Source organism: Pelodiscus sinensis, chromosome 14, assembly GCF_052426305.1.
Source record: "Pelodiscus sinensis isolate ZL-2025 chromosome 14, ASM5242630v1, whole genome shotgun sequence".
In the NCBI taxonomy this organism is placed as follows: Eukaryota; Metazoa; Chordata; order Testudines; family Trionychidae; genus Pelodiscus; species Pelodiscus sinensis.
In genome coordinates this window covers 46,853,600-46,880,526 of record NC_143065.1, presented here as the reverse complement: position 1 = coordinate 46,880,526, position 26,927 = coordinate 46,853,600, and the positions used below count along the sequence as shown (strand labels likewise).

At 67.0% G+C, this 26,927-nt stretch overlaps 1 protein-coding gene across 1 annotated transcript in view; it reads left to right on the top strand.

Moving 5' to 3' along the window:
* The first annotated feature begins 3,134 nt into the window (after window positions 1-3,134).
* MAN2A2 (mannosidase alpha class 2A member 2) overlaps window positions 3,135-26,927 on the top strand; it is a 58,652-nt gene continuing 34,859 nt past the window's right edge. The window contains exons 1-10 of the mRNA XM_089782110.1: window positions 3,135-3,313; window positions 5,975-6,059; window positions 8,752-8,894; window positions 10,919-11,176; window positions 11,938-12,082; window positions 20,779-20,950; window positions 21,407-21,534; window positions 21,890-22,063; window positions 22,459-22,645; window positions 22,770-22,947. Of these exons, the coding sequence (XP_089638236.1) occupies window positions 8,763-8,894; window positions 10,919-11,176; window positions 11,938-12,082; window positions 20,779-20,950; window positions 21,407-21,534; window positions 21,890-22,063; window positions 22,459-22,645; window positions 22,770-22,947 (1,374 nt within the window). The 5' untranslated portion in view covers window positions 3,135-3,313; window positions 5,975-6,059; window positions 8,752-8,762. The remainder of the gene's footprint in view (window positions 3,314-5,974; window positions 6,060-8,751; window positions 8,895-10,918; window positions 11,177-11,937; window positions 12,083-20,778; window positions 20,951-21,406; window positions 21,535-21,889; window positions 22,064-22,458; window positions 22,646-22,769; window positions 22,948-26,927) is intronic.

Sequence of the window (26,927 nt, the reverse complement as noted above, 5' to 3'; positions counted from 1 at the left end):
CCCCTTCTCCCTGTTGCTGGTCTGTCTGATGGGGCAGCGGGGGAGGGGGAGGCAACTTGTCCTTCACACCCTTCCCCTGGACAGCTCCCACGTAAGGAGCTGAGGCCTGAGCCTGGCTGCCTGGTGTTGCTGCAGAGGCCCATGGGCTCCTGGGGGAGATGGCTCAGGGCAGGGCCAGCAGGCTCCTGGCCCCCCTTGTGTGCTGGCCTACGCAGGGGTCTCTCGCAGGGCCCGGGGCCGTGAGACAGACGGACAAACAGGCAGACACAGGGACAGCCGGGCGACAGGGCCGGCCCAGGCTCGGCAGCGTCCAGGCTCTGTGGAGCGGTTTGGCTGCAGCCCAGAGAGGCGTCTGGGGTGGGGGGCGGGTGCAGCCCAGCCGGCCGGGGAAGGGGACGCAGGGGACAAGTGGAGGCTGGGGGTTAGGCCACCAGGCAAGAAAGGAGACAGACAAGCAAAGAGCTGGGAGAGGGGGTGAATGGAAAAGGCAGATAGCGGGGGAGGGGACAGATGGACGGACAGCACGGGGAGGGGACAGACAGACAGCTGGGGAAGGGGATGGATACACCACAGGGGGATGGGACAGACGGGTGGACAGACAGGGGACGGGTGGACAGATAGACAGACGGACAGCAGGAGGAGGGGACGGACAGACGGAGCGCAGGGGGAGGGGACGGACAGACAGACAGCTGGGGAAGGGGATGGATACACCACAGGGGGATGGGACAGACGGGTGGACAGACAGGGGACGGGTGGACAGATAGACAGACGGACAGCAGAGGGAGGGGACGGACAGATGGAGCGCAGGGGGAGGGGACGGACGGACAGACAGCTGGGGAAGGGGATGGATACACCACAGGGGGATGGGACAGACGGGTGGACAGACAGGGGACGGGTGGACAGATAGACAGACGGACAGCAGAGGGAGGGGACGGACAGACAGACAGCAGGGGGATGGGACAGACAGACAGACAGCAGGGGAAGGGGACGGACAGACAGACAGCTGGGGAAGGGGACGGACAGACAGACAGCAGGGGGATGGGACAGACAGACAGACAGACAGCAGGGGGAGGGGACGGACAGACGGAGCGCAGGGGAGGGGACGGACAGACGGAGCGCAGGGGAGGGGACGGACAGACAGACAGCAGGGGGATGGGACAGACAGACAGACGGAGCGCAGGGGAGGGGACGGACAGACGCAGCGCAGGGGAGGGGACGGACAGACGGAGCGCAGGGGAGGGGACAGACAGACAGACAGCAGGGGGAGGGGACGGACAGACGGAGCGCAGGGGAGGGGACGGACAGACAGACAGCAGGGGGAGGGGACGGACAGACGGACGGAGCGCAGGGAAGGGGACGGACAGACGGAGCGCAGGGGAGGGGACGGACAGACAGACAGTAGGAGGAGGGGACGGACAGACGGACGGAGCGCAGGGAAGGGGACGGACAGACGGAGCGCAGGGGAGGGGACGGACAGACAGACAGCAGGGGGATGGGACAGACAGACAGACGGAGCGCAGGGGAGGGGACGGACAGACGGAGCGCAGGGGAGGAGATGGACAGACAGAGCGCAGGGGAGGGGACGGACAGACGGGTGGACAGACAGGGGACGGGTGGAAAGATAGACAGACGGACAGCAGGGGGAGGGGACGGACAGACAGACAGCAGGGGAGGGGACGGACAGACGGACGGAGCGCAGGGGAGGGGACGGACAGACAGACAGCAGGGGGAGGGGACGGACAGACGGACGGAGCGCAGGGAAGGGGACGGACAGACGGAGCGCAGGGGAGGGGACGGACAGACAGACGGATGGACAGACAGACAGACGGAGCGCAGGGGAGGAGACGGACAGACGGAGCGCAGGGGAGGGGACGGACAGACGGGTGGACAGACAGGGGACGGGTGGACAGATAGACAGACGGAGCGCAGGGGAGGGGACGGACAGACGGACGGAGCGCAGGGGAGGGGACGGACAGACAGACAGCAGGGGGATGGGACAGACAGACAGACAGCAGGGGAGGGGACGGACGGACGGAGCGCAGGGGGGGGGGGGGGGGGGGACGGACGGACGGAGCGCAGGGGGGGGACGGACAGACGGAGCGCAGGGGGGGGACGGACAGACGGAGCGCAGGGGAGGGGACGGACAGACGGACGGAGCGCAGGGGGGGGACGGACAGACGGACAGACAGACAGACAGACAGCAGGGGAGGGGACGGACAGACGGAGCGCAGGGGAGGGGACGGACAGACGGACGGAGCGCAGGGGGGGGACGGACAGACGGAGCGCAGGGGAGGGGACGGACAGACGGAGCACAGGGGAGGGGACGGACAGACGGAGCGCAGGGGAGGGGACGGACAGACAGACAGCAGGGGGATGGGACAGACAGACAGACAGCAGGGGAGGGGACGGACGGACGGAGCGCAGGGGGGGGACGGACGGACGGAGCGCAGGGGGGGGACGGACAGACGGAGCGCAGGGGAGGGGACGGACAGACGGAGCGCAGGGGGATGGGACAGACAGACAGACGGAGCGCAGGGGAGGGGACGGACAGACAGACAGCAGGGGAGGGGACGGACAGACGGAGCGCAGGGGGATGGGACAGACAGACGGAGCGCAGGGGGAGGGGACGGACAGACAGACAGCAGGGGAGGGGACGGACAGACGGAGCGCAGGGGAGGGGACGGACAGACGGAGCACAGGGGAGGGGACGGACAGACAGACAGCAGGGGAGGGGACGGACAGACGGAGCACAGGGGAGGGGACGGACAGACGGAGCGCAGGGGAGGGGACGGACAGACAGACAGCAGGGGAGGGGACGGACAGACGGAGCACAGGGGAGGGGACGGACAGACGGAGCGCAGGGGAGGGGACGGACAGACAGACAGCAGGGGAGGGGATGGACAGACGGAGCGCAGGGGAGGGGACGGACAGACAGACAGCAGGGGAGGGGACGGACAGACGGAGCGCAGGGGGAGGGGACGGACGGACGGAGCGCAGGGGGAGGAGACGGACAGACAGACAGCAGGGGAGGGGACGGACGGACGGAGCGCAGGGGGAGGAGACGGACAGACAGACAGCAGGGGAGGGGACGGACGGACGGAGCGCAGGGGAGGGGACGGACAGACAGACAGCAGGGGAGGGGACGGACGGACGGAGCGCAGGGGGGGGAGCGCAGCGCAGCGGGGCGGAGCCTGGGCGCATCCCGGCTCGCAGCCGGCGCAGCCCGGCGCGGAGGCGGCAGCTGCCGGAGAGGCCGTGCCCGGCCCGGCGGAGGATGTGAGCGGAGCCGGGCCCGGGCCTGCCGCAGCCGGAGGTAGGAGCGCGGGGCCGGGCGGGGCTGGACAGCTCCCGGGGCCCTGCCGCGCCCCCCCCCCCCCCGCTCAGCCCCTGCCTTGAATGGACCAGAGCAGCCGGGTTGGGCGCCCGGCCGAGGGGGGGGGCGCGGCGCGGCGCGGCGCAGCGCAGCGCAGGGCGGGGGGGGGGGTAGGTCGCTGGGGGCGCAGGGCAGGGCCGGGGGGGGGGGCCGGGGGGGGGGACAGGGACAGGACAGGGCAGGGCCGAGGGGGGGGGGGCAGGGCGCAGGGCGGGGCCGAGGGGGGCAGGGGCAGCAGGGGGGGCAGGGCGCAGGGCAGGGCCGGGGGGGGAGGGGCAGGGCGGGGCCGGGGGGGGGGGGCAGGGCGCAGGGGCAGGGCAGGGCGGGGGGGGGGCAGGGCGCAGGGCGGGGCCGAGGGGGGGGCAGGGCGCAGGGGGGGCCGGCAGGGGGGCCGGGGGGGGCAGGGCGAGGGGGGGGCGGGGGGGCAGGGCGGGGCCGAGGGGGGGGCAGGGCGCAGGGCAGGGCCCGGGGGGGGGCAGGGGGGGCAGAGGGGGGGCGAGGGGGGGCAGAGCGGGCCGGGGGGGGCAGGGCAGGGCGGGGCCGGGGGGGGCAGGGCGCAGGGCAGGGCCCGGGGGGGGGGCAGGGCGGGGCCGAGGGGGGGGCAGGGCGCAGGGCGGGGCCGAGGGGGACCTGTAACCTCGTGGCTAGTGACAAGGAGGCTCCTGCTTTCACGTGGCCTGGTCCGGGTCCCCGCCGTTCCCGACCCACCCAGCCCAGCCTGTGTTCCTGCCCTTCTCCCCTCTGGCCGGCCATGCCCCCCCCGGCCCGGGCCCCCACTGGCAGCGAGTGGCCAGGGAAGCAGACGTGGCCATGTCACACAGGGGCACTGCCCAGGCCAGCTCAGCAGAGCGATGGCAGCAGGGCCCCTTGTCCGCTGGCTTCCGGACACGCCGCAGGCCGGGCTGCCCAGCCCCTCTCCCGCCAGGCCCTGCCAGCCGTGCAGGGCGGCTTCCCGGCACTGCTTAGCCAGCCGGTGCCATGCCCGGCCGTGTCCTCTCCGCCCCAGCTCGCTCGCCCCTGGGCTGAGCCCTCGCACCCTCTGCTAGGCCCTTGCCGCGCCCCCAGTCTCCCTGCGCTCCGCCTGCCCTGGGCCGCGCCGATCCCTGGCCCTCCTTGTGCCCAGAGAGCCTGCTCCTGGCTGGCCCCCCGCCCGCGCGCCCAGACTCAGCAGTGGGCGCGGTGAGGACTGGCACAGGGGGCAGCGGCGGGGCCGTGTGGCCAGCTGCTGCGAGGGAGGGGCAGTATGAGGGGGACAGATGCAGTGTGGTTCGTGGCTGGGGCGCTCTCTCTTGCATGGGCGGTGCCGTGTGCCTGGCCGGGGGCAGGGCAGGGCAAGGTGTAATTGATGCTCTGTCCAATCCAGCCCCTCCTCCGGCCTGGCCCAGGCTGCCCAGGCTATAAATACGCCGTCCTGGCTGGCGCGCAGGCGGGATTAGCTCACAGGGCAGTGCTGGGCTTGCTGCAGGCCGGCTTCCTGTGAGTGCCCGCGGCCCAAGCCCCAGGGCAGTATTGCTGCTGTGGGGTGGGTGCGCCAGGCTGGCTGGGCCCCACAGGCCTGCCCCATAACCCCGCTGTGACGGCGCGTTGGGGGTTCCCCGTCCCCTGCACCCCGAAATGGCACAAACAGACTGTACCAGCCAGTGGAAGTGAGGGTGGTTTATTGCTCCTCCAGCACAGCGCAGCACAGATGTAATCTGGTTACAGGAACTGGGCTAGGATGCCTCAGGCCCCCTTGAGATGGGGGAGACTGGGCCCCTAAAACTCCAGCTCCTCTCCCTAGGCTGTCTCCTCCATCCTCTCAGACAGCCACCAACCAACTAACCAAATTCCCTTGCAGCCCTGCCCCCCAGTCAGGGCAGCATCCACCTTCCTTTGTTCCTCTCCATGGGGGGTGTCTGGCCCCTGGCTCAACCAGTTTGGCCTCACCTCTGCCTAGCGAGGTTTTCCCTGCTGGGTCTTGCTCCAGACAGCAGGGGTCACCACAGCCCAGCAAGTACCCCCACTACGTCACACCCGCTGAGTCTGTGCAGTGCTGGACCTGGCTGCACAGGCATCACCCCTGGGCCTACCAAGGTGCAGAGCTGGGGGGAGTCTGGCCAGGCCACAGAGTGCACGACTTAGCTCTGTCCGTGCCGGGGGATGCTCACCAGTTCCGGTTAACCAGGGGGAGCAAGAGCGGGTCCCTGCCCGCCCCCTTTAGTTGGTTAACCAATTCAATGGGATTTTCCATCCCTAGCTGGGGGGCCCAGGGCCGAGATGGGGGTGGCCAGGGGCTAGGGGTGGGGTGGCCCAGACAGGACTGCTGGAGGCAGCTGCAGAATAGCAGTTGTTGGGGGCATTGCAGGGAAGCGAAATGAATTCTTTGCTTCAGTCTTCACAGCTGAGGATATTGGGGAGATTCCCAAACCTGAGCCATTTTGCAGGTGACAGATCTGAGGAACTGTCCCCGATTGAGGTGCCATGAGAGGAGGTTTGGGAACAAACTGATAAACTAACAGTACCAAGTCACCGGGCCCAGATGCGTCCCCCGAGTTCTGAAAGAACCCAAATGGGCAATTGCACAACTATTGACTGTGGTTTGTAACCTGCCCTTTCAATCAGCTTCCGCACCTAACGACGGGAAGGTCGCTGACACCACGCCAATATCTAAAAGGGCTCTGGAGGCGACCTTGGCAGTTCCAGACCGGTAAGTGTGACCTCAGTCCTGGGCGAATTAGTTGAAACTATAGTAAAGAATGAAATTGTCAGACACACGGAGGAACATATTGTTGGGGGAAGTCAACATGGTTTCTGTAAAGGGAAGTGATGCCTTACTAACCCCTGGAGTTCTCTGAGGGGGTCACCCAGCATGTGGACGGGGGATCCAGTGGACGCAGTGCTCTTAGATTTCCTCTGACAAGATGTCAAGGAGGGTGGGGGAGCCACCGGGCCCCTCCAGCAGGGAGCCCAGAATGGTTCTTGATTCCCAGGGGGACAGTGTAGCTCAGACCTGTTTCAGGGAACAGGCGCAGTCAGTACAGTCCTCCCCTGATGAGAGACACTCACACACCCAGCCCCACCCTGCAGGCAGCCTCGTCCCCTCCTGTGTCCAGCTTCCTGGGCAAAAAGGTGTCACCTGGCTACATCTCCCACCCAGGCTCAGGTTACAGGACAGCCTGAGCCATTGTACATGTGCTAAGATGGGACAGTCTCCCTCAGTGAGAGTCACACCCAACATTCCCACGCCCCGCCAGGCACCTGTGCAGTTCCCAGGGAAACTGAGGCACACACACACACAGTACTACAGAGCAGCACATAACAGTAGGAATCACATACACCGTGACAAAGCGAACAGAGTGAATACCGTCCCCACTATGTCACACAAGGTCCCTCACCAAGGCTCTTAGGCAAAGCAAGCTGTCATGGGATAAGAGGGCGGGTCCTTTCATGGACTGAGAGCTGGTTAAAAGCCAGGAGACAAAGGGTAGGAATAAATGGCCAGTTTTCCGAGTGGAGAGAGGTACCTAGTGGGGTCCCCCCAGGGTCTGACCTGGGACCAATCCTTTTCAACTTATTTAGAAATGATCTAGGGAAAGGGGGAAACAGGGAGGTGGCAAAATTTGCAGATGATCCCAAACTGCTCAAGATAGTTAAGACCAAAGGAGACTGGAAAGCGTCAAAAAGATCTCCCCAAAGTCAGCGATTGGGCAGTGAAATGGCAGCTGAAATGGAATGTGGATAAGTGTCAAGTAATGCCCATTGGGAAACATAACCCCTGCTGCACACACAATATAATGGGGACTGATCTGGCTACAGCTACTCGAGAGAGATCTTGGAGTCACTGTGGATCGTTCTCTGCAAACATCCTCTCCGTGCGCAGCGGCCGTCAAAAAGCAAACAGGATGTTGGGAATCATTACAAAGGGACAGAGAATAAGACAGAGAATCTCTCATTGCCTCTGTATAAATCCACGGGACGCCCACAGCTTGAATCCTGCGCACAGATGGGGTCCCCTCATCTCAACAAAGCTACATTGGCATTGGAAAAGGTTCAGCAAAGGGCCACACAGATGATGGGGGCTTGGAACGGGTCCTGTATGAAGAGAGGTTAAAAGACGGGGACTTCTGGCTTGGAAAAGAGCAGACCTAGGGCGCCTGCACAGCAGGGCTAAAGCCGAAATAAGCGACACAACTTGAGCTGCGTCAATTGCGTAGCTTAAATCAAAATAGCGGATTTTGGCTTTTGAGGCTGTCTGCTCCGCAGGGCGTCCGAGGCAGAGCACGCCTCCCCCGACTCCCCTCGCACAGTGAGGGTCACAGGAGTCAGAGCGAGCAGTCCTCCAGCTCGCCTGTATTTTGACATGGTGTCGAAATAACGGCTTGTCGTGCAGACGTGGACTAAGTCGTTTCAGAATAACACTTCTGTGTCGACGTACCCTAAGGGGGAGCTGACTGAGGTCTATACAGTCATGAGAGTGTGGAGAAAGTGACTAAGGAAAAGTCATTTACCTATTCCCATAACATAAGAACCAGGGAGCACCAAATGAAATGAATAGGTTCCAGGCTGAAAAGGAAGCATTTTTCACACGGCAACCTGTGGAACTCCCTGCCAGAGGATGTTGTGAAGATCAGGACTTTAACAGGGTTCAGAAAGAACCAAATAGATCATGGAGCTTAGGTCCATCAATGGTTACTAGCCACAGTAGGCAGGAAAGGTGTCCTCCTCGCTCCTGTTGGTCAGAGGCTGGGAATGGGCAACGGGAGGGATCGTGTGATGAGTCCCAGTTCTGTCCCCTCCCTCTGGGACACCTGGCACTGGCCACTGTGGGCCGGCAGGACATGGGGTTGGATGGGCCTTTGGTCGGGCCCAGCCTGGCCGCTCTGATGATCTAACATGCCCCACCAGCAGAAACGTGAACCCGGCTGGGTGCTCTGCCAATCAGCTGGGTGGCACCTGAATCCTTCCTGAGCGGCTGCCCAAGTGCCCAGCTGACAGGGGAATGCTGCCAATCGGGGGGCTGGAGTAGATCAGGGAGGGGACCCATCGGGGGGCTGGCCGAGGCGGGGGAGGGGCCCGCCGGAGGGCTGACCAAGGTGGGGGAGGGGCCCGCTGGGGGGCTGGCCGAGGTGGGGGAAGGGGTCCATCAGGGGGCTGGCTGAGGCAGGGAAGGGCCTGGCTGGGGGGCTGGTCGAGGCGAGGGAGGAGCCAGCCGGGGGCCAGGCCAAGGCGGGGGAGGGTCCCGCCGGGGGGCTGGCCGAGGCGGGGGAGGGTCCCGCCGGGGGGCTGGCCGAGGCGGGGGAGGGCCCCGTCGGGGAGCAGGCCGAGGCGGGGGAGGGTCCCGCCGGGGGGCTGGCCGAGGCGGGGGGGCCATGACCTGGCTCAGGCTGGCTCGGTGGCAGGTGCCCCCGGGATGAAGCTGAAGAAGCAGGTGACGGTGTGCGGAGCTGCCATCTTCTGCGTGGCCGTCTTCTCCCTCTACCTGATGCTGGACCGAGTGCAGCACGACCCTGCCCGGCACCAGAGCGGAGGCAACTTCCCGCGGGTGAGTGGCCCTGGCTCTGCCCCTCCCCCAGACCCCCTCGCTGGCAGCTCCTGGGGGCCGGGCGTCGCCACTGCCTGGGCCCAGAGACATTGTGGGGCTGTGCCCTGGGCACGAGCGAGGCCGCCCAGCACCCGCCACTGACATGCGGCCACCTCTGGGGTGGATGTGGCAGTGGGGGCCAGCCGGGCGGTGTGCAGGGGGTGCCCCTCTGGGCAGTGCCGGGCACGGGGAGCGGCGCCTCTCTGGGCAGTGCCGGGCACGGGGAGCGGCGGCCCTCTGGGCAGTGCGGGGCACGGGGAGCGGGGCCCCTCTGGGCAGTGCAGGGCACGGGGAGCGGCGCCCCTCTGGGCAGTGCGGGGCACGGGGAGCGGCGCCCCTCTGGGCAGTGCGGGGCACGGGGAGCGGGGCCCCTCTGGGCAGTGCCGGGCACGGGGAGCGGCGCCCCTCTGGGCAGTGCCGGGCACGGGGAGCGGGGCCCCTCTGGGCAGTGCCGGGCACGGGGAGCGGGGCCCCTCTGGGCAGTGCCGGGCACGGGGAGCGGGGCCCCTCTGGGCAGTGCCGGGCACGGGGAGCGGCGCCCCTCTGGGCAGTGCGGGGCACGGGGAGCGGCGCCTCTCTGGGCAGTGCCGGGCACGGGGAGCGGGGCACCTCTGGGCAGTGCGGGGCACGGGGAGCGGCGCCCCTCTGGGCAGTGCCGGGCACGGGGAGCGGCGCCCCTCTGGGCAGTGCCGGGCACGGGGAGCGGGGCCCCTCTGGGCAGTGCCGGGCACGGGGAGCGGCGCCCCTCTGGGCAGTGCGGGGCACGGGGAGCGGCGCCTCTCTGGGCAGTGCCGGGCACGGGGAGCGGCGCCCCTCTGGGCAGTGCCGGGCACGGGGAGCGGCGCCCCTCTGGGCAGTGCAGGGCACGGGGAGCGGGGCCCCTCTGGGCAGTGCAGGGCACGGGGAGCGGCGCCCCTCTGGGCAGTGCCGGGCACGGGGAGCGGCGCCCCTCTGGGCAGTGCGGGGCACGGGGAGCGGCGCCCCTCTGGGCAGTGCGGGGCACGGGGAGCGGCGCCCCTCTGGGCAGTGCGGGGCACGGGGAGCGGCGCCCCTCTGGGCAGTGCCGGGCACGGGGAGCGGCGCCCCTCTGGGCAGTGCGGGGCACGGGGAGCGGGGCCCCTCTGGGCAGTGCGGGGCACGGGGAGCGGGGCTCCTCTGGGCAGTGCGGGGCACGGGGAGCGGGGCCCCTCTGGGCAGTGCCGGGCACGGGGAGCGGGGCTCCTCTGGGCAGTGCGGGGCACGGGGAGCGGCGCCCCTCTGGGCAGTGCCGGGCACGGGGAGCGGCGCCCCTCTGGGCAGTGCCGGGCACGGGGAGCGGCGCCCCTCTGGGCAGTGCGGGGCACGGGGAGCGGCGCCCCTCTGGGCAGTGCGGGGCACGGGGAGCGGCGCCCCTCTGGGCAGTGCCGGGCACGGGGAGCGGCGCCCCTCTGGGCAGTGCCGGGCACGGGGAGCGGGGCCCCTCTGGGCAGTGCGGGGCACGGGGAGCGGGGCCCCTCTGGGCAGTGCCGGGGACGGGGAGCGGCGCCCCTCTGGGCAGTGCAGGGCACGGGGAGCGGCGCCCCTCTGGGCAGTGCCGGGCACGGGGAGCGGGGCCCCTCTGGGCAGTGCCGGGCACGGGGAGCGGCGCCCCTCTGGGCAGTGCCGGGCACGGGGAGCGGGGCCCCCCTGGGCAGTGCCGGGCACGGGGAGCGGCGCCCCTCTGGGCAGTGCCGGGCACGGGGAGCGGCGCCCCTCTGGGCAGTGCCGGGCACGGGGAGCGGGGCCCCCCTGGGCAGTGCCGGGCACGGGGAGCGGCGCCACCTGCCCGGACTCACTGAACACACGTCGTGGGGTTGCACCTCTGCACCCAGCGCCCCGAGTGCGGGGAGAGCCCCCTGCCCCGCCCAGCAGCACAGCGCCGCTCGTGTCCCCTGGCTGGGGCACCCCTGCTCTCACTGGGTGGGGAGGGTCGGCTGGGCCCCTCTCACCGGGCCTGGGGCCCACAGAGCCAGATCTCGGTGCTGCAGAACCGCATTGAGCAGCTGGAGCAGCTGCTGGAGGAGAACCACGAGATCATCAGCCACATCAAGGACTCGGTGCTGGAGCTGACGGCGCACGCGGGGGGGCAGCCGGTGCTGCTGCCCTTCCACACGCCCAACGGGTCCTGGGTGCTGCCCCCCGAGAGCCGGCCCCGCGTCTTCTCCATCGCCCCGCAGGACTGCCAGTTCGCCCTGGGCGGCCGGGGCCAGACGCCAGACCTGCAGGTGCCTGGGCCGGGGCTCCAGGTGGGAGAGGGGCTGCCTAGGGAGCCTGGCGTATTGGGGCCCATGCGCTGTCCTGTCCCAGGGCTGGGGCAGGAGCAGCTCTCTTGGTGCAGCCTCTCCCCGCAGGGGCTGGGCTGCATCCGGAGGCCAAGGCTGGGCTGGAGGGGACCATGTCCGGGGGTGGGGGCTGGGAGCCGGGCCCGGTGTCCGGGGTTGGGGGCTGGGAGCCGGGCCCAGTGTCCGGGGTTGGGGGCTGGGAGCCGGGCCCGGTGTCCGGGGTTGGGGGCTGGGAGCCGGGCCCGGTGTCCGGGGTTGGGGGCTGGGAGCCGGGCCCGGTGTCCGGGGGTGGGGGCTGGGAGCCGGGCCCGGTGTCCGGGGTTGGGGGCTGGGAGCCGGGCCCGGTGTCCGGGGTGGGGGGCTGGGAGCCGGGCCCGGTGTCCGGGGTGGGGGGCTGGGAGCCGGGCCCGGTGTCCGGGGTGGGGGGCTGGGAGCCGGGCCCGGTGTTCGGGGTTGGGGGCTGGGAGCCGGGCCCAGTGTCCGGGGTTGGGGGCTGGGAGCCGGGCCCGGTGTCCGGTGTCCGGGGTTGGGGCTGGGAGCCGGGGCCGGTGTCCGGGGTGGGGGGCTGGGAGCTGGGGCCGGTGTCCGGGGTGGGGTGGAGGCAGGGCCGGTGCCGGAGGTGGGGGGCTGGGAGCCGGGGCCGGTGTCCGGGGTGGGGTGGAGGCAGGCTGGCTGTCCCGCTGAGTGAGGTGTCTGCCCGGCAGATGCTGGCCGTGGCGGCGGCGCTGCCCTTCGATAACCAGGATGGCGGCGTCTGGAAGCAGGGCTTTGACATCACCTACGAGCCCCACGAGTGGGACACGGAGCCCCTGCAGGTGTTTGTGGTGCCGCACTCCCATAACGACCCAGGTGAGGGGCCCAGGGAGCCTGGTCGGGCTTAAGGAACCCCCAGAGCCCATGGAGGGGGATTCTGGGCAGGGCCCTCGGCTCACAGACAGACCAGGGACGTGCAGCAGCCCCGGCTGGGCTACAAGGCAGGTGCAGAACTGGCTGGTGACGTTCCCAGGGCAGAGTTCCCTGCGACTCCCAGCCGTGCTGGAGGACAGAACAAATGGGGCAGTGCTTGGGGCCGGTTCCAGTCAGTGTCTTCGCCTGCGGGCCAGGCAGTGGCGCGGGGCGCTCCTAACCCTTCCGGCTGGTACCGAGCCCGGCCAGGCAGCGGCGCGGGGCGCTCCTAACCCTTCCGGCTGGTACCGAGCCCGGCCAGGCAGCGGTGCGGGGCGCTCCTAACCCTTCCGGCTGGTACCGAGCCCGGCCAGGCAGCGGTGTGGGGCGCTCCTAACCCTTCCGGCTGGTACCGAGCCTGGCCAGGCAACGGCGTGGGGCATTCCTAACGCTTGCGGCTGGTACCGAGCCTGTCCAGGCAGCGGCGCGGGGCGCTCCTAACGCTTACAGCTGGTACCGTGCCCGGCCAGGCAGCGGCGCAGGGCGCTCCTAACGCTTACAGCTGGTACCGTGCCCGGCCAGGCAGCGGCGCAGGGCGCTCCTAACGCTTACAGCTGGTACCGAGCCCGGCCAGGCAGCGGCGCAGGGCGCTCCTAACGCTTACAGCTGGTACCGAGCCCGGCCAGGCAGCGGCGCGGGGCGCTCCTAACGCTTGCGGCTGGTACCGAGCCCGTCCAGGCAGCGGCGCGGGGCGCTCCTAACGCTTGCGGCTGGTACCGAGCCCGGCCAGGCAGCGGCGCGGGGCACTCCTAACGCTTGCGGCTGGTACCGAGCCCGGCCAGGCAGCGGCGCGGGGCGCTCCTAACGCTTGCGGCTGGTACCGAGCCCGTCCAGGCAGCGGCGCGGGGCGCTCCTAACGCTTGCGGCTGGTACCGAGCCCGGCCAGGCAGCGGCGCGGGGCGCTCCTAACGCTTGCGGCTGGTACCGAGCCCGGCCAGGCAGCGGTGCGGGGCGCTCCTAACGCTTGCGGCTGGTACCGAGCCCGTCCAGGCAGCGGCGCGGGGCGCTCCTAACGCTTGCGGCTGGTACCCAATCTGGCCAGGCTGCCAGGGGGGCCGGCTGAGAGCTCACCCGGGAGAAGGGCTCTGAGGTAAATAGGATGCAAGGCCGCAAGGCCAATGCACAGTGCTGCGCTTGGACCAGGCCGCGCCATGGCAGGAGGCAGCTTAAGGGACACGGTGCCAGCTGGAGCCGTACCTCATGCTGAACTCGGCGCCATTCCCACAGGGAGGCCAGTAGGAGAAACGCTCCTGCTGGCTTCCTCACGCCTGGCCAGGGGCGGGTGCAGGGCTCGATTGCGCAGTCGCTGCGTTGAGCAGAAGGCCGAGCGCCACAGTCGCGCTCCAGGCCTGGCCGCAGGAGGGGCCCTCGGGCCCCGTACAGAATCGGAGGGATGGCAGGGGAGCCTCGGGGGAGCCATGTTCATCTGGAGCGTAAGACAATGTGAAGGAGAGTCCTGTAGCGCCGGAGAGACCGGCAGCACGCAGAGACGGTCGCGGGAGCTTTCCTGGGCAAGCCACTTCCTGGAGGGAGCAGCAGGAGCAGAGAGGTTCAGAAACCCTCAGCTGCCAGCTATGCCCAGCTGGCTACTGTCTTGGCCAGTCCCTGCGGGGGGCATCTGGTCGGCCTAGGAAGGCCAGCCTGCAGCTCCCAGGGCATTTCGAGAGGGAGTGGGGGGGCGGGGGCACGCGCCAGTCGTTACCACTGTTACACTCCACTAAACCCCAAACTGCCTGATTTCAATAGACGCCCTCTCCACAGCCTGGGGAGCTGTAGGGGCAGTGCAGGCGGAGCCCAGCCGCAGAGCGGGGGCTCTCCTGTTCCTTGCGCTCAGTGGAGCCTGTGGGATACCTGCCCTGTGGGCATCCTGGCCCTCAGCCCACGTCCGGGCTTTGGAGGCCAGGCTGGCTGAAGTGGAGGAGCTAAGGGAGGCCGAGAGGGACGTAGCTGAGGCTTTCCGGGACGCTGTTGAACTGTCCCACCCCACACACACAGCCCCTGCGCTGTTAGGGAGGGCGAAAGGCTCAGGGAACGTTCATCTGGAGCAGAGGGAAATGATCCCGTAGTTGGGACCCTCCTTCCAGCAGATGTTCTGTATCCCCTCGCACTGAGACCTCTCTGGGGGAGGGAACTCCAGTCGTGAGGGAAAGGCAGGTGTTTGTAATGGGGGATTCGATCACTAGAAGCAAAGAGCTGGGTGTGCGATGACCGGGAGAACCGTGTGGTGACTGGCCTGCCTGCTGCGAAGGTTGCGGATCTCTCGAGACCTCCGGATAGACTTGTGTGTAGTGCTGGGGAGGAGCCGGTGCTCGTGGTGCATGTAGGTACCAATGACATAGGGAAGGGTAGGAGAGAGGTTCTGGAGGCCAAATTTAGGCTGCTAGGAAAGGGATTGAAATCCAGGATCTCTATGGTGGCGTTCTCGGAAATGCTTCTAGTTCCACGTGCAGGGCCAGGTAGGCAGGCAGAACTTCAGAGTCTCAATGTGAAGATGAGACAATGCTGTAGAGGGGAGGACTATAGATTTATTAGGAACTAGGGAAACTTTTGGGATGGGGGGAGTCTATACAGGAAGGATGGGCTCCACCTAAACCAAAGTGGAGCCAGACTGCTGGCACTTAACAGTAAAAAGGTCGTAGAGCAGTTTTTAAACTAAGGGCTGGGGGAAAGCTGAAGGGTGCAGAAAGCACATGGATCGGACAGAGACATCTCTTAGGGGAGGGTCTGTTAATAGACGCTCTGTGTTCTAGTCAGGAGGAGAGGATGGAAGTATGGGTCAGATTAGATGAGACAATCAAATGAAAAAATGTCTAATGCATCAAGAAATGTCAGACAGATAGTGACAAATTATTAAAGTGCTTGTACACAAATGCTAGAAGTCTAAATAATAAGATGGGTGAACTAGAGTGCCTCGTGTTAAAGGAGGATATTGATAGAATAGGCATCACAGAAACCTGGTGAAATGAGGACAATCAATGGGACACCAGGGTACAAAATATATCGGGAGGACAGAGCAGGTCATGCTGGTGGGGGAGTGGCACTGTACATGAAAGAAAATGTAGAATCAAATGAAGTAAAAATCTTAAATGACCCTAAATGTTCCATAGAATCTCTATGGATAGTAATTCCATGCTCCAATAATAAGAATATAACAGTAGGGATCTATTATCGACCACCTGATTGGGACAGTGATAGTGACTATGAAATGCTAAGGGAGATTAGAGAGACTATCAACATAAAGAACTCAGTAATAGTGGGGAATTTCAACTATCCCCATATTGACTGGGTACATATACCTTACATGACTGCTTCTTGGAGCAGGTGGCTCTAGAACCCACAAGGGGAGAGCTGTTCTTGATTTAGTCCTAAGTGGAGCACAGGATCTGGTTCAAGAGGTAAATAGAACTGGACCACTTGGGAATAGTGATCATAATGTAATACAATTTAGCATCCCAGTGGTAGGGAAAATATGTCAGCAGCCCAGCACTGTGGCATTTAATTTCAGAAAGGGGAACTACACAAAAATAGATCAACAGAAATCAAAAGGCACAGTGACAAAAGTAAAATCAAAAGGCACAGTGACAAAAGTAAAATCTCTGCAAGCTGCATGGAAGCTTTGTAAAGACTCCATAATAGAGGCCCAACTTAAATGTATACCCCAAATTAAAAAACACAAGAAGAGAACCAAAAAAGTGCCCCCATGGCTTAACAACCAAGTGTGATGGCGTGTCGGGGACCCCGCTGATCCTGCACTCCCGTAGCAGCGAGAACAGACTCCGCCAGTGAGACAGCGTAGTCAGGGTTCCCTTGATCCCCTCGGGTAGCGGGTGGGGAAATCCACCACCACCAGGATGTATTTCTTCCCTGTCTGGGTCGCTCTGCTGAAGGGCCCCACAATATCCATCGCCACCTTCTGGAAAGGCTCCTCTATAATGGGCAGGGGCCTCAACGCAGCTGTCCTCCTGTCTTGGGCCTTCCCCCCCTTCTGGCAGGAGTCGCAGGACCGGCAGGACCGCTGCACAGCTGTAAATATCTCCGGCCAGTAGAAGTTTTGAAGCAGCCTCAGCCGCGTGCGCCGGATTCCCCGGTGTCCCAAGAAGGGGATGTCATGGGCCAGGTGCAGCAGCATGTGCCGATACTTTTGGGGAACTACCAGCTGCCGCTGGAGCCCTCATGCCCCCACCTTCCCTGGGGGGAGCCATTCCCGGTACAAGGTCCTCCCCATTCACCGCAGCCAGGGCCCCTCGGCTCCTCTGCTCCGCTCCGCCATGGCCAGCTCATGCTGTCGCTGCTTCTCTCGGTCCTGGCGCTCCTCCCTATGGTCCTCTAGTTCCTTTAGCCGCAGCTCGATCTCCAGCCACTGCAGCTCTTCTGGGCTGGACCCTGCCCTGGACGGACCACGGCTGGCAGGGCTTGGCCTGGTGGGCACCACGACTCTCTGGCGGGCTCCAGCCCTCCGTCCGGTCTGAGAGCCTGAGACGCTCCCCGGGGGTGTCTGTCTGCTCCCCGCTGGGGCAGGATCCCGGCCCCTGGATGGGTCACTCTCTTCCAGCCGGGCAATGAACTGGGCCTTGGTTCCTTTCCCCACGGGCAGGGCCCTCTCTCTGCAGAGCCCCACCAGCTCTGCCTTCAGGAGTTGGGCGTAGGCCATCGCCCCGCCGGTCCCCTCGGTGCAGATTCACCAGTCCAGTGCTGCAGTGCCCACGACTCCCAGGAACCGCTTCGCTCTGTCTCCAGCACACCTGGCTCTACGCCCCTTCCCTCTACTGCGCCTTGGCACTCGCTGGTGGAAGCTCCGTCCACGGGGGGCAGCGCATCCCACTCCTGACACCACTGGGACGGTGCGTTGGGGTTCCCCCGATCCTGCACCCCCATAGCAGCAAGAACAGACTCCGCCAGCAGTAGAAGAGCGAGGTTCTATTGCTCCTCCAGGGTACAGCCCAGCACAGCCGTGGTGTGTTTACAGGATGCGGGGCCAGGGTGTTTCAGACCCCTTGGGTTAGGGGCCCATCACCCCTCGCCCCAGCCCCAGCAACCTCAGTCTGTCTCCCTGACGGTTCCAGCCCCCCCAGCGCACAGTCCTCTGTTCAGCCTCGTCCCTTAACAAGTAGAGCCGGTTTGGACACTGTCCTGAGGCCCCTCTTGCTGGGCCGTGCTACAGACACCGCCAGTGGGGTCCCCACCGCCCAGCGCCCAAGCACAGCGACCAGCAAGGTACTGGGGCTACACCACAGCCGGCCGGTAGAACAGGGGGGGGGTTATCGCTGCTCCAGGGTACAGCCCAGCACAGACGGGACGTGGCTACAGGAGTCAGGGCCAGGCAGCCGGAGCCCCTTGGGGGAGGGTCCATCGCCCCCTCCGCACTCAGCTTAGTCTGTTCCCTTCATGTTTCCCAGCCAGAAAACTGCCTCGCTCCCAGGCCCTGCCCCCAGCGAGGTGCCGTCTCCGCCCCCCTCCCTTTGTCTGTCCCCTGGGAAGAGCTTTGCTAACTGCTCAGGCTGGGCCGAGGTGTCTGGGCCAATCCACATGCGGGTGAGTCAGTGGGAATTGCACAGCGCAGGGGACACTGAGTTACAAAGCCGACCGCCCCCCACGACCAAGTAAAAGAAGCAGTGACCAATAAAAGGGCATCTTTTAAAAAGTGGAAGTCAAATCCTAGTGAGAAAATAGAAAGGAGCAGAAACTGTGTCAAAGGAAGCGTAAAAATATAAGACGAAAAGCCAAAAAGGCGTTTGAAGAGCAGCCAGCCAAAAACTCAAGAAGTGACAGCAAAATGTTTAAACGCATCAGAAGCAGGAAGCTGCTAAACAGCCAGTGGGGCCCCTGGACGATGGAGACGCTAACGGAGCCCTCAGAGACGATAAAGTCATAGCAGAGAAGCTGAATGACTTCTCCGCTTAGGTCTTCAGGCTGAGACTGTCGGGGAGATTCCCAGCCCTGAGCCGGCCTTTGTAGGTGACAAATCTGAGGAACTGTCCCTGATTGAGGTCCCATTAGAGGAGGTTCTGGAACAAATTGATAAACTAACGGTAACGAGTCACCGGGACCAGATGGGCAATTGCAGAACTATTGACTGTGGTTTGTAACCTGCCCTTTCAATCAGCTTCCGTACCTAACGACTGGAAGGTCGCTAACGTGACGCCGATATTTAAAAGGGCTCTGGAGGTGACCTTGGCAATTCCAGGCCAGTAAGTCTAACCTCAGTACCGGGCAAATTAGTTGAACCCATAGTAAAGAATGAAATTGTCAGAAACAGCGATGAAATATGTTGGGAGAAAGTCAACATGGTTCCTGTAAAGGGAAGTGATGCCTTACTAATCTGCTCGAGTTCTGAGAGGGGGGGTCACCAAAAATCTGGACGGGGGATCCAGTGGATGCAGTGCTCTTAGATTTCCAGAAAACCTCTGACAAGGGCCCTCACCAAGGGGGACTCTCATGGACTGAGAACTGGTTAAAGCCAGGAGACAAAGGGTAGGAATAAATGGCCAGTTTTCCGAGTGGAGAGAGGTACCTAGTGGGGTCCCCCCAGGGTCTGTCCTAGTCGACTTATTTAGAAATGATCTAGGGAAAGGGGGAAACAGGGAGGTGGCAAAACTTGCAGGTGATCCCAAACTGCTCAAGGTAGTTGAGAGCAAAGCAGCCTGTGAGGAGCTTCTAAAGGCTCTCACCAGACTAAGCGACTAGGCAACGAAATGGAATGTGGATAAAGGTAAAGTAACGCCCATTGGAAAACCATCCCAACGCCACGTGCACCGGGAGGGGGACTGATTTGCCTACAGCTACTCAGAGATCTTGGAGTCACTGTGGATCGTTCTCTGCAAACATCCTCTCCGTGTGCAGCGGCCGTCAAAAAGCAAATAGAACGTTAGGAGTCATCAAAAAGGGACAGAGAATAAGACAGAGAATCTCTCATTGCCTCTGTATAAATCCACGGGACGCCCACAGCTTGAATCCTGCGCACAGATGGGGACCCCTCATCTCAACAAAGCTACATTGGCATTGGATTCAGAAAAGGGCAAAAAAGTGCTGAGGGGTTTGGAACGGGTCCCCTATGAAGAGAGGTTAAAGAGACGGGGACTTTTCCACTTAGAAAAGAGGAGACTGAGGGGGGATATGATAGAGGTCTATAAAAACATGAGTGGGGTGGAGAAAGTGAATAAGGAAAAGTTATGTCCATATTCCCACAATATAAGAACTGGGGGTCACCAAATGAAATAAATAGGCCGTAGGTTTAAAACAAAAGGCAGTTTTTCTTCACTCAGCGCACAGTCAACCTGTGGAACTCCTTGCCAGAGGATGTGGTGAAGGCCAGGACTTTAACAGGGTACAAAAAAGAGCTAGATAGAGTCACGGAGGTAAGGTCCACCAATGGCTATTGGCCAGGATGGGCAGGAATGGTGTCCCTGGCCTCTGTTTGTCTGGAGGTGGGTGACGGGAGGGATCACGTGAGGATACCTGTTCTGTTCCCTCCCTCTGGAGCCCCTGGTGTTGGCCACTGCTAGCAGACAGGACCCTGGGCTGGATGGACCGTTGGTCTGACCCCGTCTGGCCACTCTGATGTTCTCTCTCCAGCTGGCTTTGTAATAATACGCTACGGATCGGAACGTGGCTGTGCCGTTTCAAACGCCTGCTCCAGAGAGGGGCTGCAGAACTTGCTTTCATGTACAAGTCTGACTCCTTGAACCAAGGTCTGAACAAAGACCTGACCTGGCTGGGCCGCTAGCGCCAGTCCACCCCCGAATGACACAAAAGCCAAGCGCCAGGTACTTGGAGCCCCTCCATTAGCCTCATTTACACGGGCACTCGACTAGACGCTCCCATGGGCATCGTCTCCGTCCCTGTCCTTCCCCATCCCCTTTTGCTGCTATTTATTTGCAGCTGTGCACCCCTCGCGCCAGTCATCTGCGGAAGGGGGCTGTGCCCACGAAAGCTCCTGAGCCCAGCTCTAGGGTTTGGGCGTCTCTACGGCGCTGCAGGACCATTTCTTCTTTTTTTACATTTTTTCATGATTCTGGGCTGCATTGGCAGGGGTGTTGTGAGCACGACACGAGGAGTCATTCTCCCGCTCGGCTCTGCGCTGATCAGGCCTCAGTCGGAGTCTTGTGTCCAGTTCTGGGCGCCAGTTTCAGGACAGATGCGGAGACATTGGAGAGGGTCCAGAGAAGAGCCACAAGAATGATGAAAGGCCCAGAGAACAGGAGTGAGGAAGGGAGGCTGAATGAACTGGGCTTGTTTCGTTTGGAAAGGAGCAGACCGAGAGGGGCCATGAGAGCAGTTTTCAAGTATCTAAAAGGGTGTCACAGGGAGGAGGGAGACAAACTGTTCCCCTTGGCCTCTGAGCACAGGACAAGCAGCAAGGGGCTGAAACTGCAGCCAGGGAGGTTGAGGTTGGACATTAGGAAAAAGTTCCGGCCTGTCTGGGTGGTGAAACCCTGGGCTGAATTGCCCGGGGGTTGTGGCATAGGAGCAGGTTAGACAGCTGGGTCCTGGTGTGAGGACGGGACTGGGCCTGAGCTCTCGAGGTCCCTGCCAGCCCTGGGGGTTGGGTCCAGTGCCCGCAGGGGCTCTGCACTCAGCCCTGCCCTCTGCTTGGTGGCCAGGCTGGATCAAGACCTTCGAGAAGTACTACACGGACCAGACGCAGCACATCCTGAGCAGCATGGTGCTGAAGCTGCAGGAGGACCCGCGCCGCCGCTTCATCTGGTCCGAGATCTCCTTCTTCTCCAAGTGGTGGGACAACATCAGTGCCCAGAAACGGGCTGCGGTGCGCAGGTGGGGGCCGAGGCGGGGCTCTGGGGGAACTGGCCATGGCTGTGGGGTGGCCTGCAGGAGGGATTGTGTGGTGAGGTGCTGGCCATGGGGTGGGGCTTGTGGGGCGGGAGCTGGGGGGTGGAGTCATGCGCCATGGGGCGCGGACCATGGGGTGAGGGCTGTGGTATTGTGGCATAGGCCATGGGATGGGATGGGAGGGGTGGGACCCATGGGGCAGGGTCCATGAGGTGACGGCAGGAGCCATGGGGCAGGGACCATGGAGTTGGCATGCGGGCTGTGGGGCAGTAGCATGAGATGGGGGTGCCGACCGTGGGGTGGGAGTTGTGGGGTGGGGGGTGCGATCCATGGGGCAGGGGCTTTGGGGTGGGGTCCGTGGGGTGTGGGGCGGGGGCGAGGGCCGTGGGGTGTGCCCGCAGGAGGTGCTGTGGGGCATCTCTACCTGGACTGCGTCCGCAGGCTGGTTGGCAACGGGCAGCTGGAGATGGTGACGGGTGGCTGGGTGATGCCCGACGAGGCCAATTCTCACTACTTCGCCATGCTCGACCAGCTGATCGAGGGGCACCAGTGGCTGGAGAGGAACATCGGTGCGTGGGCCCAGCCCTGGTCTCTTCATGCCGGGACCCGGGGGAGGAGACAGACAGGGGTGCGGCCCACACCCGAGGGGAGCCAGGGCCGGGGAGGGGAGCCAGAGACGGGGGTGCAGCCTACGCCCAAGGGGAGCCGGGGCCGGGGGGGGAGCCAGAGACGGGGGCGCGGTCCACACCCGAGGGGCGCCGGGGCTGGGGGGGGGGAGCCGGAGCCGGGGGCACAGCCCACACCCGAGGGGCGCCGGGGCCAGGGAAGGGGAGCCGGGGGCGCAGCCCACACCCGAGGGCCGTGGGGCCGGGGGTTTCTGCTGCCAGGGAGGAGGCTCCTAACCGGTCTGTGGTGGCGACTCAGGCGTGACCCCGCGCTCCGGCTGGGCCGTCGACCCCTTTGGGCACAGCTCCACCATGCCCTACCTGCTGCGGCGCGCCAACCTGAGCAGCATGCTGGTGCAGCGGGTGCACTACGCCATCAAGAAGCACTTCGCCGCCACCCGCAGCCTGGAGTTCATGTGGAGACAGACCTGGGGTGAGCAGCCCGGGGGCGGGGGCAGGGAGTGGGGGTGGATTGGACCCTGCCTCTGTGGCTCCGTCTGACCGAGGAGCAGCCTCCCGCGCCGGCTCTGGGGGCCCTGGTGCTGAGCCAGGCCCAGCCCATCTCTCCCGCCCAGGCCAGGGAGTGCGGGTAAGCCGGGCTCCACTTCCCTGCTAGGCCCTGGCTCTCCTGGCCCATCCTGGCTCTTGCTTGGCGGGACCCTGCCTGTGCCATGGGGCACGCTGGCTGCCCTGCCCTGCCCTGCCCAGCGCCTGCCCCTCAGCCCTCGGCTGCCTCCCTCCCCTGGCTGCTCCCCGGCCTGGGAGCGTGGGCACGGGTGGCCGGTTCCCGGGGTGGGCACACCCACTCAGCTGGCCCCTTCTCTGCAGCCCCTGACTCCAGCACCGACATCCTCTGCCACATGATGCCCTTCTACAGCTACGACGTGCCCCACACCTGCGGCCCCGACCCCAAGATCTGCTGCCAGTTCGACTTCAAGCGCCTGCCTGGGGGCAGGATCAACTGCCCCTGGAAGGTGCCCCCCCGAGCCATCACCGAGGCCAACGTGGCCGAACGGTGAGTGACGGTGCCCCCGCTCAGCCATGGTGCCCGAGGCTGCTTGGCCGCTGGGCGCTGCCTGTGCCTACGGCCCCGCGTCAGGGCCGGCCCTGCCCCCTGAGGCTCGGGTGTCTCTCCGCAGGGCGCAGCTGCTTCTGGATCAGTACCGTAAGAAGTCCAAGCTGTTCCGCAGCAAGGTGCTGCTGGTGCCCCTGGGGGACGATTTCCGCTACGACAAGCCCCAGGAGTGGGATGCCCAGTTCCTCAGCTACCAGCGCCTCTTCGACTTCCTCAACGCCCACCCCGGCCTGCACGTGCAGGTACCGCGCCGGGGGGAGGCGGGATCCAGGCCGCACGTGCAGGTACCGCGCCGGGGGGAGGCGGGAGCCAGGCCGCACGTGCAGGTACCGCGCCGGGGGGAGGGGGGAGCCAGGCCGCACGTGCAGGTACCGCGCCGGGGGGAGGGGGGAGCCAGGCCGCACGTGCAGGTACCGCGCCGGGGGGAGGCGGGAGCCAGGCCGCACGTGCAGGTACCGCGCCGGGGGGAGGCGGGAGCCAGGCCGCACGTGCAGGTACCGCGCCGGGGGGAGGCGGGATCCAGGCCGCACGTGCAGGTACCGCGCCGGGGGGAGGGGGAGCCAGGCCGCACGTGCAGGTACCGCGCCGGGGGGAGGCGGGAGCCAGGCCGCACGTGCAGGTACCGCGCCGGGGGGAGGCGGGAGCCAGGCCGCACGTGCAGGTACCGCGCCGGGGGGAGGCGGGAGCCAGGCCGCACGTGCAGGTACCGCGCCGGGGGGAGGGGGAGCCAGGCCGCACGTGCAGGTACCGCGCCGGGGGGAGGCGGGATCCAGGCCGCACGTGCAGGTACCGCACCGGGGGGAGGCGGGAGTCAGGCCTGCACGTGCAGGTACCGCGCCGGGGGGAGGCGGGAGCCAGGCCGCACGTGCAGGTACCGCGCCGGGGGAAGGGGGAGCCAGGCCGCACGTGCAGGTACCGCGCCGGGGGGAGGGGGGAGCCAGGCCGCACGTGCAGGTACCGCGCCGGGGGGAGGGGGGAGCCAGGCCGCACGTGCAGGTACCGCGCCGGGGGGAGGGGGATCCAGGCCGCACGTGCAGGTACCGCACCGGGGGGAGGCGGGAGCCAGGCCGCACGTGCAGGTACCGCGCCGGGGGGAGGCGGGAGCCAGGCCGCACGTGCAGGTACCGCGCCGGGGGGAGGGGGGAGCCAGGCCGCACGTGCAGGTACCGCACCGGGGGGAGGGGGATCCAGGCCGCACGTGCAGGTACCGCGCCGGGGGGAGGCGGGAGCCAGGCCGCACGTGCAGGTACCGCGCCGGGGGGAGGAGGGAGCCAGGCCGCACGTGCAGGTACCGCGCCGGGGGGAGGCGGGAGCCAGGCCGCACGTGCAGGTACCGCGCCGGGGGGAGGCGGGAGCCAGGCCGCACGTGCAGGTACCGCGCCGGGGGGAGGCGGGATCCAGGCCGCACGTGCAGGTACCGCGCCGGGGGGAGGCGGGAGCCAGGCCGCACGTGCAGGTACCGCGCCGGGGGGAGGCGGGAGCCAGGCCGCACGTGCAGGTACCGCGCCGGGGGGAGGGGGGAGCCAGGCCGCACGTGCAGGTACCGCACCGGGGGGAGGGGGATCCAGGCCGCACGTGCAGGTACCGCGCCGGGGGGAGGCGGGAGCCAGGCCGCACGTGCAGGTACCGCGCCGGGGGGAGGCGGGAGCCAGGCCGCACGTGCAGGTACCGCGCCGGGGGGAGGGGGGATCCAGGCCGCACGTGCAGGTACCGCGCCGGGGGGAGGCGGGAGCCAGGCCGCACGTGCAGGTACCGCGCCGGGGGGAGGGGGGAGCCAGGCCGCACGTGCAGGTACCGCGCCGGGGGGAGGCGGGAGCCAGGCCGCACGTGCAGGTACCGCGCCGGGGGGAGGGGGAGCCAGGCCGCACGTGCAGGTACCGCGCCGGGGGGAGGCGGGAGCCAGGCCGCACGTGCAGGTACCGCGCCGGGGGGGGGCGGGAGCCAGGCCGCACGTGCAGGTACCGCGCCGGGGGGAGGCGGGATCCAGGCCGCACGTGCAGGTACCGCGCCGGGGGGAGGGGGGAGCCAGGCCGCACGTGCAGGTACCGCGCCGGGGGGAGGGGGGAGCCAGGCCGCACGTGCAGGTACCGCGCCGGGGGGAGGCGGGAGTCAGGCCTGCACGTGCAGGTACCGCGCCGGGGGGAGGCGGGAGCCAGGCCGCACGTGCAGGTACCGCGCCGGGGGGAGGAGGGAGCCAGGCCGCACGTGCAGGTACCGCGCCGGGGGGAGGCGGGAGCCAGGCCGCACGTGCAGGTACCGCGCCGGGGGGAGGCGGGAGCCAGGCCGCACGTGCAGGTACCGCGCCGGGGGGAGGCGGGAGCCAGGCCGCACGTGCAGGTACCGCGCCGGGGGGAGGCGGGAGCCAGGCCGCACGTGCAGGTACCGCGCCGGGGGGAGGCGGGAGCCAGGCCGCACGTGCAGGTACCGCGCCGGGGGGAGGGGGAGCCAGGCCGCACGTGCAGGTACCGCGCCGGGGGGAGGCGGGAGCCAGGCCGCACGTGCAGGTACCGCGCCGGGGGGAGGCGGGAGCCAGGCCGCACGTGCAGGTACCGCGCCGGGGGGAGGCGGGATCCAGGCCGCACGTGCAGGTACCGCGCCGGGGGGAGGCGGGAGCCAGGCCGCACGTGCAGGTACCGCGCCGGGGGGAGGCGGGAGCCAGGCCGCACGTGCAGGTACCGCGCCGGGGGGAGGCGGGAGCCAGGCCGCACGTGCAGGTACCGCGCCGGGGGGAGGGGGGATCCAGGCCGCACGTGCAGGTACCGCGCCGGGGGGAGGGGGAGCCAGGCCGCACGTGTAGGTACCGCGCCGGGGGGAGGCGGGAGCCAGGCCGCACGTGCAGGTACCGCGCCGGGGGGAGGCGGGAGCCAGGCCGCACGTGCAGGTACCGCGCCGGGGGGAGGCGGGAGCCGGGCCGCACGTGCAGGTACCGCGCCGGGGGGAGGGGGGAGCCAGGCCGCACGTGCAGGTACCGCGCCGGGGGGAGGCGGGAGCCAGGCCGCACGTGCAGGTACCGTGCCGGGGGGAAGGGGGAGCCAGGCCGCACGTGCAGGTACCGCGCCGGGGGGAGGGGGGAGCCAGGCCGCACGTGCAGGTACCGCGCCGGGGGGAGGGGGGAGCCAGGCCGCACGTGCAGGTACCGCGCCGGGGGGAGGCGGGAGCCAGGCCGCACGTGCAGGTACCGCGCCGGGGGGAGGGGGGAGCCAGGCCGCACGTGCAGGTACCGCGCCGGGGGGAGGGGGGAGCCAGGCCGCACGTGCAGGTGCCGCGCCGGGGGGAGGGGGGGGCCAGGCCGCACGTGCAGGTACCGCGCCGGGGGGAGGCGGGAGCCAGGCCGCACGTGCAGGTACCGCGCCGGGGGGAGGGGGGAGCCAGGCCGCACGTGCAGGTACCGCGCCGGGGGGAGGCGGGATCCAGGCCGCACGTGCAGGTACCGCGCCGGGGGGAGGCGGGATCCAGGCCGCACGTGCAGGTACCGCGCCGCGGCCTGGCAGGTACCGCGCCAGGGGGAGGGGGGAGCCAGGCCGCACGTGCAGGTACCGCGCCGGGGGGAGGCGGGAGCCAGGCCGCACGTGCAGGTACCGCGCCGGGGGGAGGGGGGAGCCAGGCCGCACGTGCAGGTACCGCGCCGGGGGGAGGCGGGAGCCAGGCCGCACGTGCAGGTACCGCGCCGGGGGGAGGCGGGAGCCAGGCCGCACGTGCAGGTACCGCGCCGGGGGGAGGCGGGAGCCAGGCCGCACGTGCAGGTACCGCGCCGGGGGGAGGGGGGATCCAGGCCGCACGTGCAGGTACCGCGCCGGGGGGAGGGGGGATCCAGGCCGCACGTGCAGGTACCGCGCCGGGGGGAGGGGGGAGCCAGGCCGCACGTGCAGGTACCGCGCCGGGGGGAGGCGAGAGCCAGGCCGCACGTGCAGGTACCGCGCCGGGGGGAGGCGGGAGCCAGGCCGCACGTGCAGGTACCGCGCCGGGGGGAGGGGGAGCCAGGCCGCACGTGCAGGTACCGCGCCGGGGGGAGGAGGGAGCCAGGCCGCACGTGCAGGTACCGCGCCGGGGGGAGGGGGAGCCAGGCCTGCACGTGCAGGTACCGCGCCGGGGGGAGGGGGATCCAGGCCTGCACGTGCAGGTACCGCGCCGGGGGGAGGCGGGAGCCAGGCCGCACGTGCAGGTACCGCGCCGGGGGGAGGCGGGAGCCAGGCCGCACGTGCAGGTACCGCGCCGGGGGGAG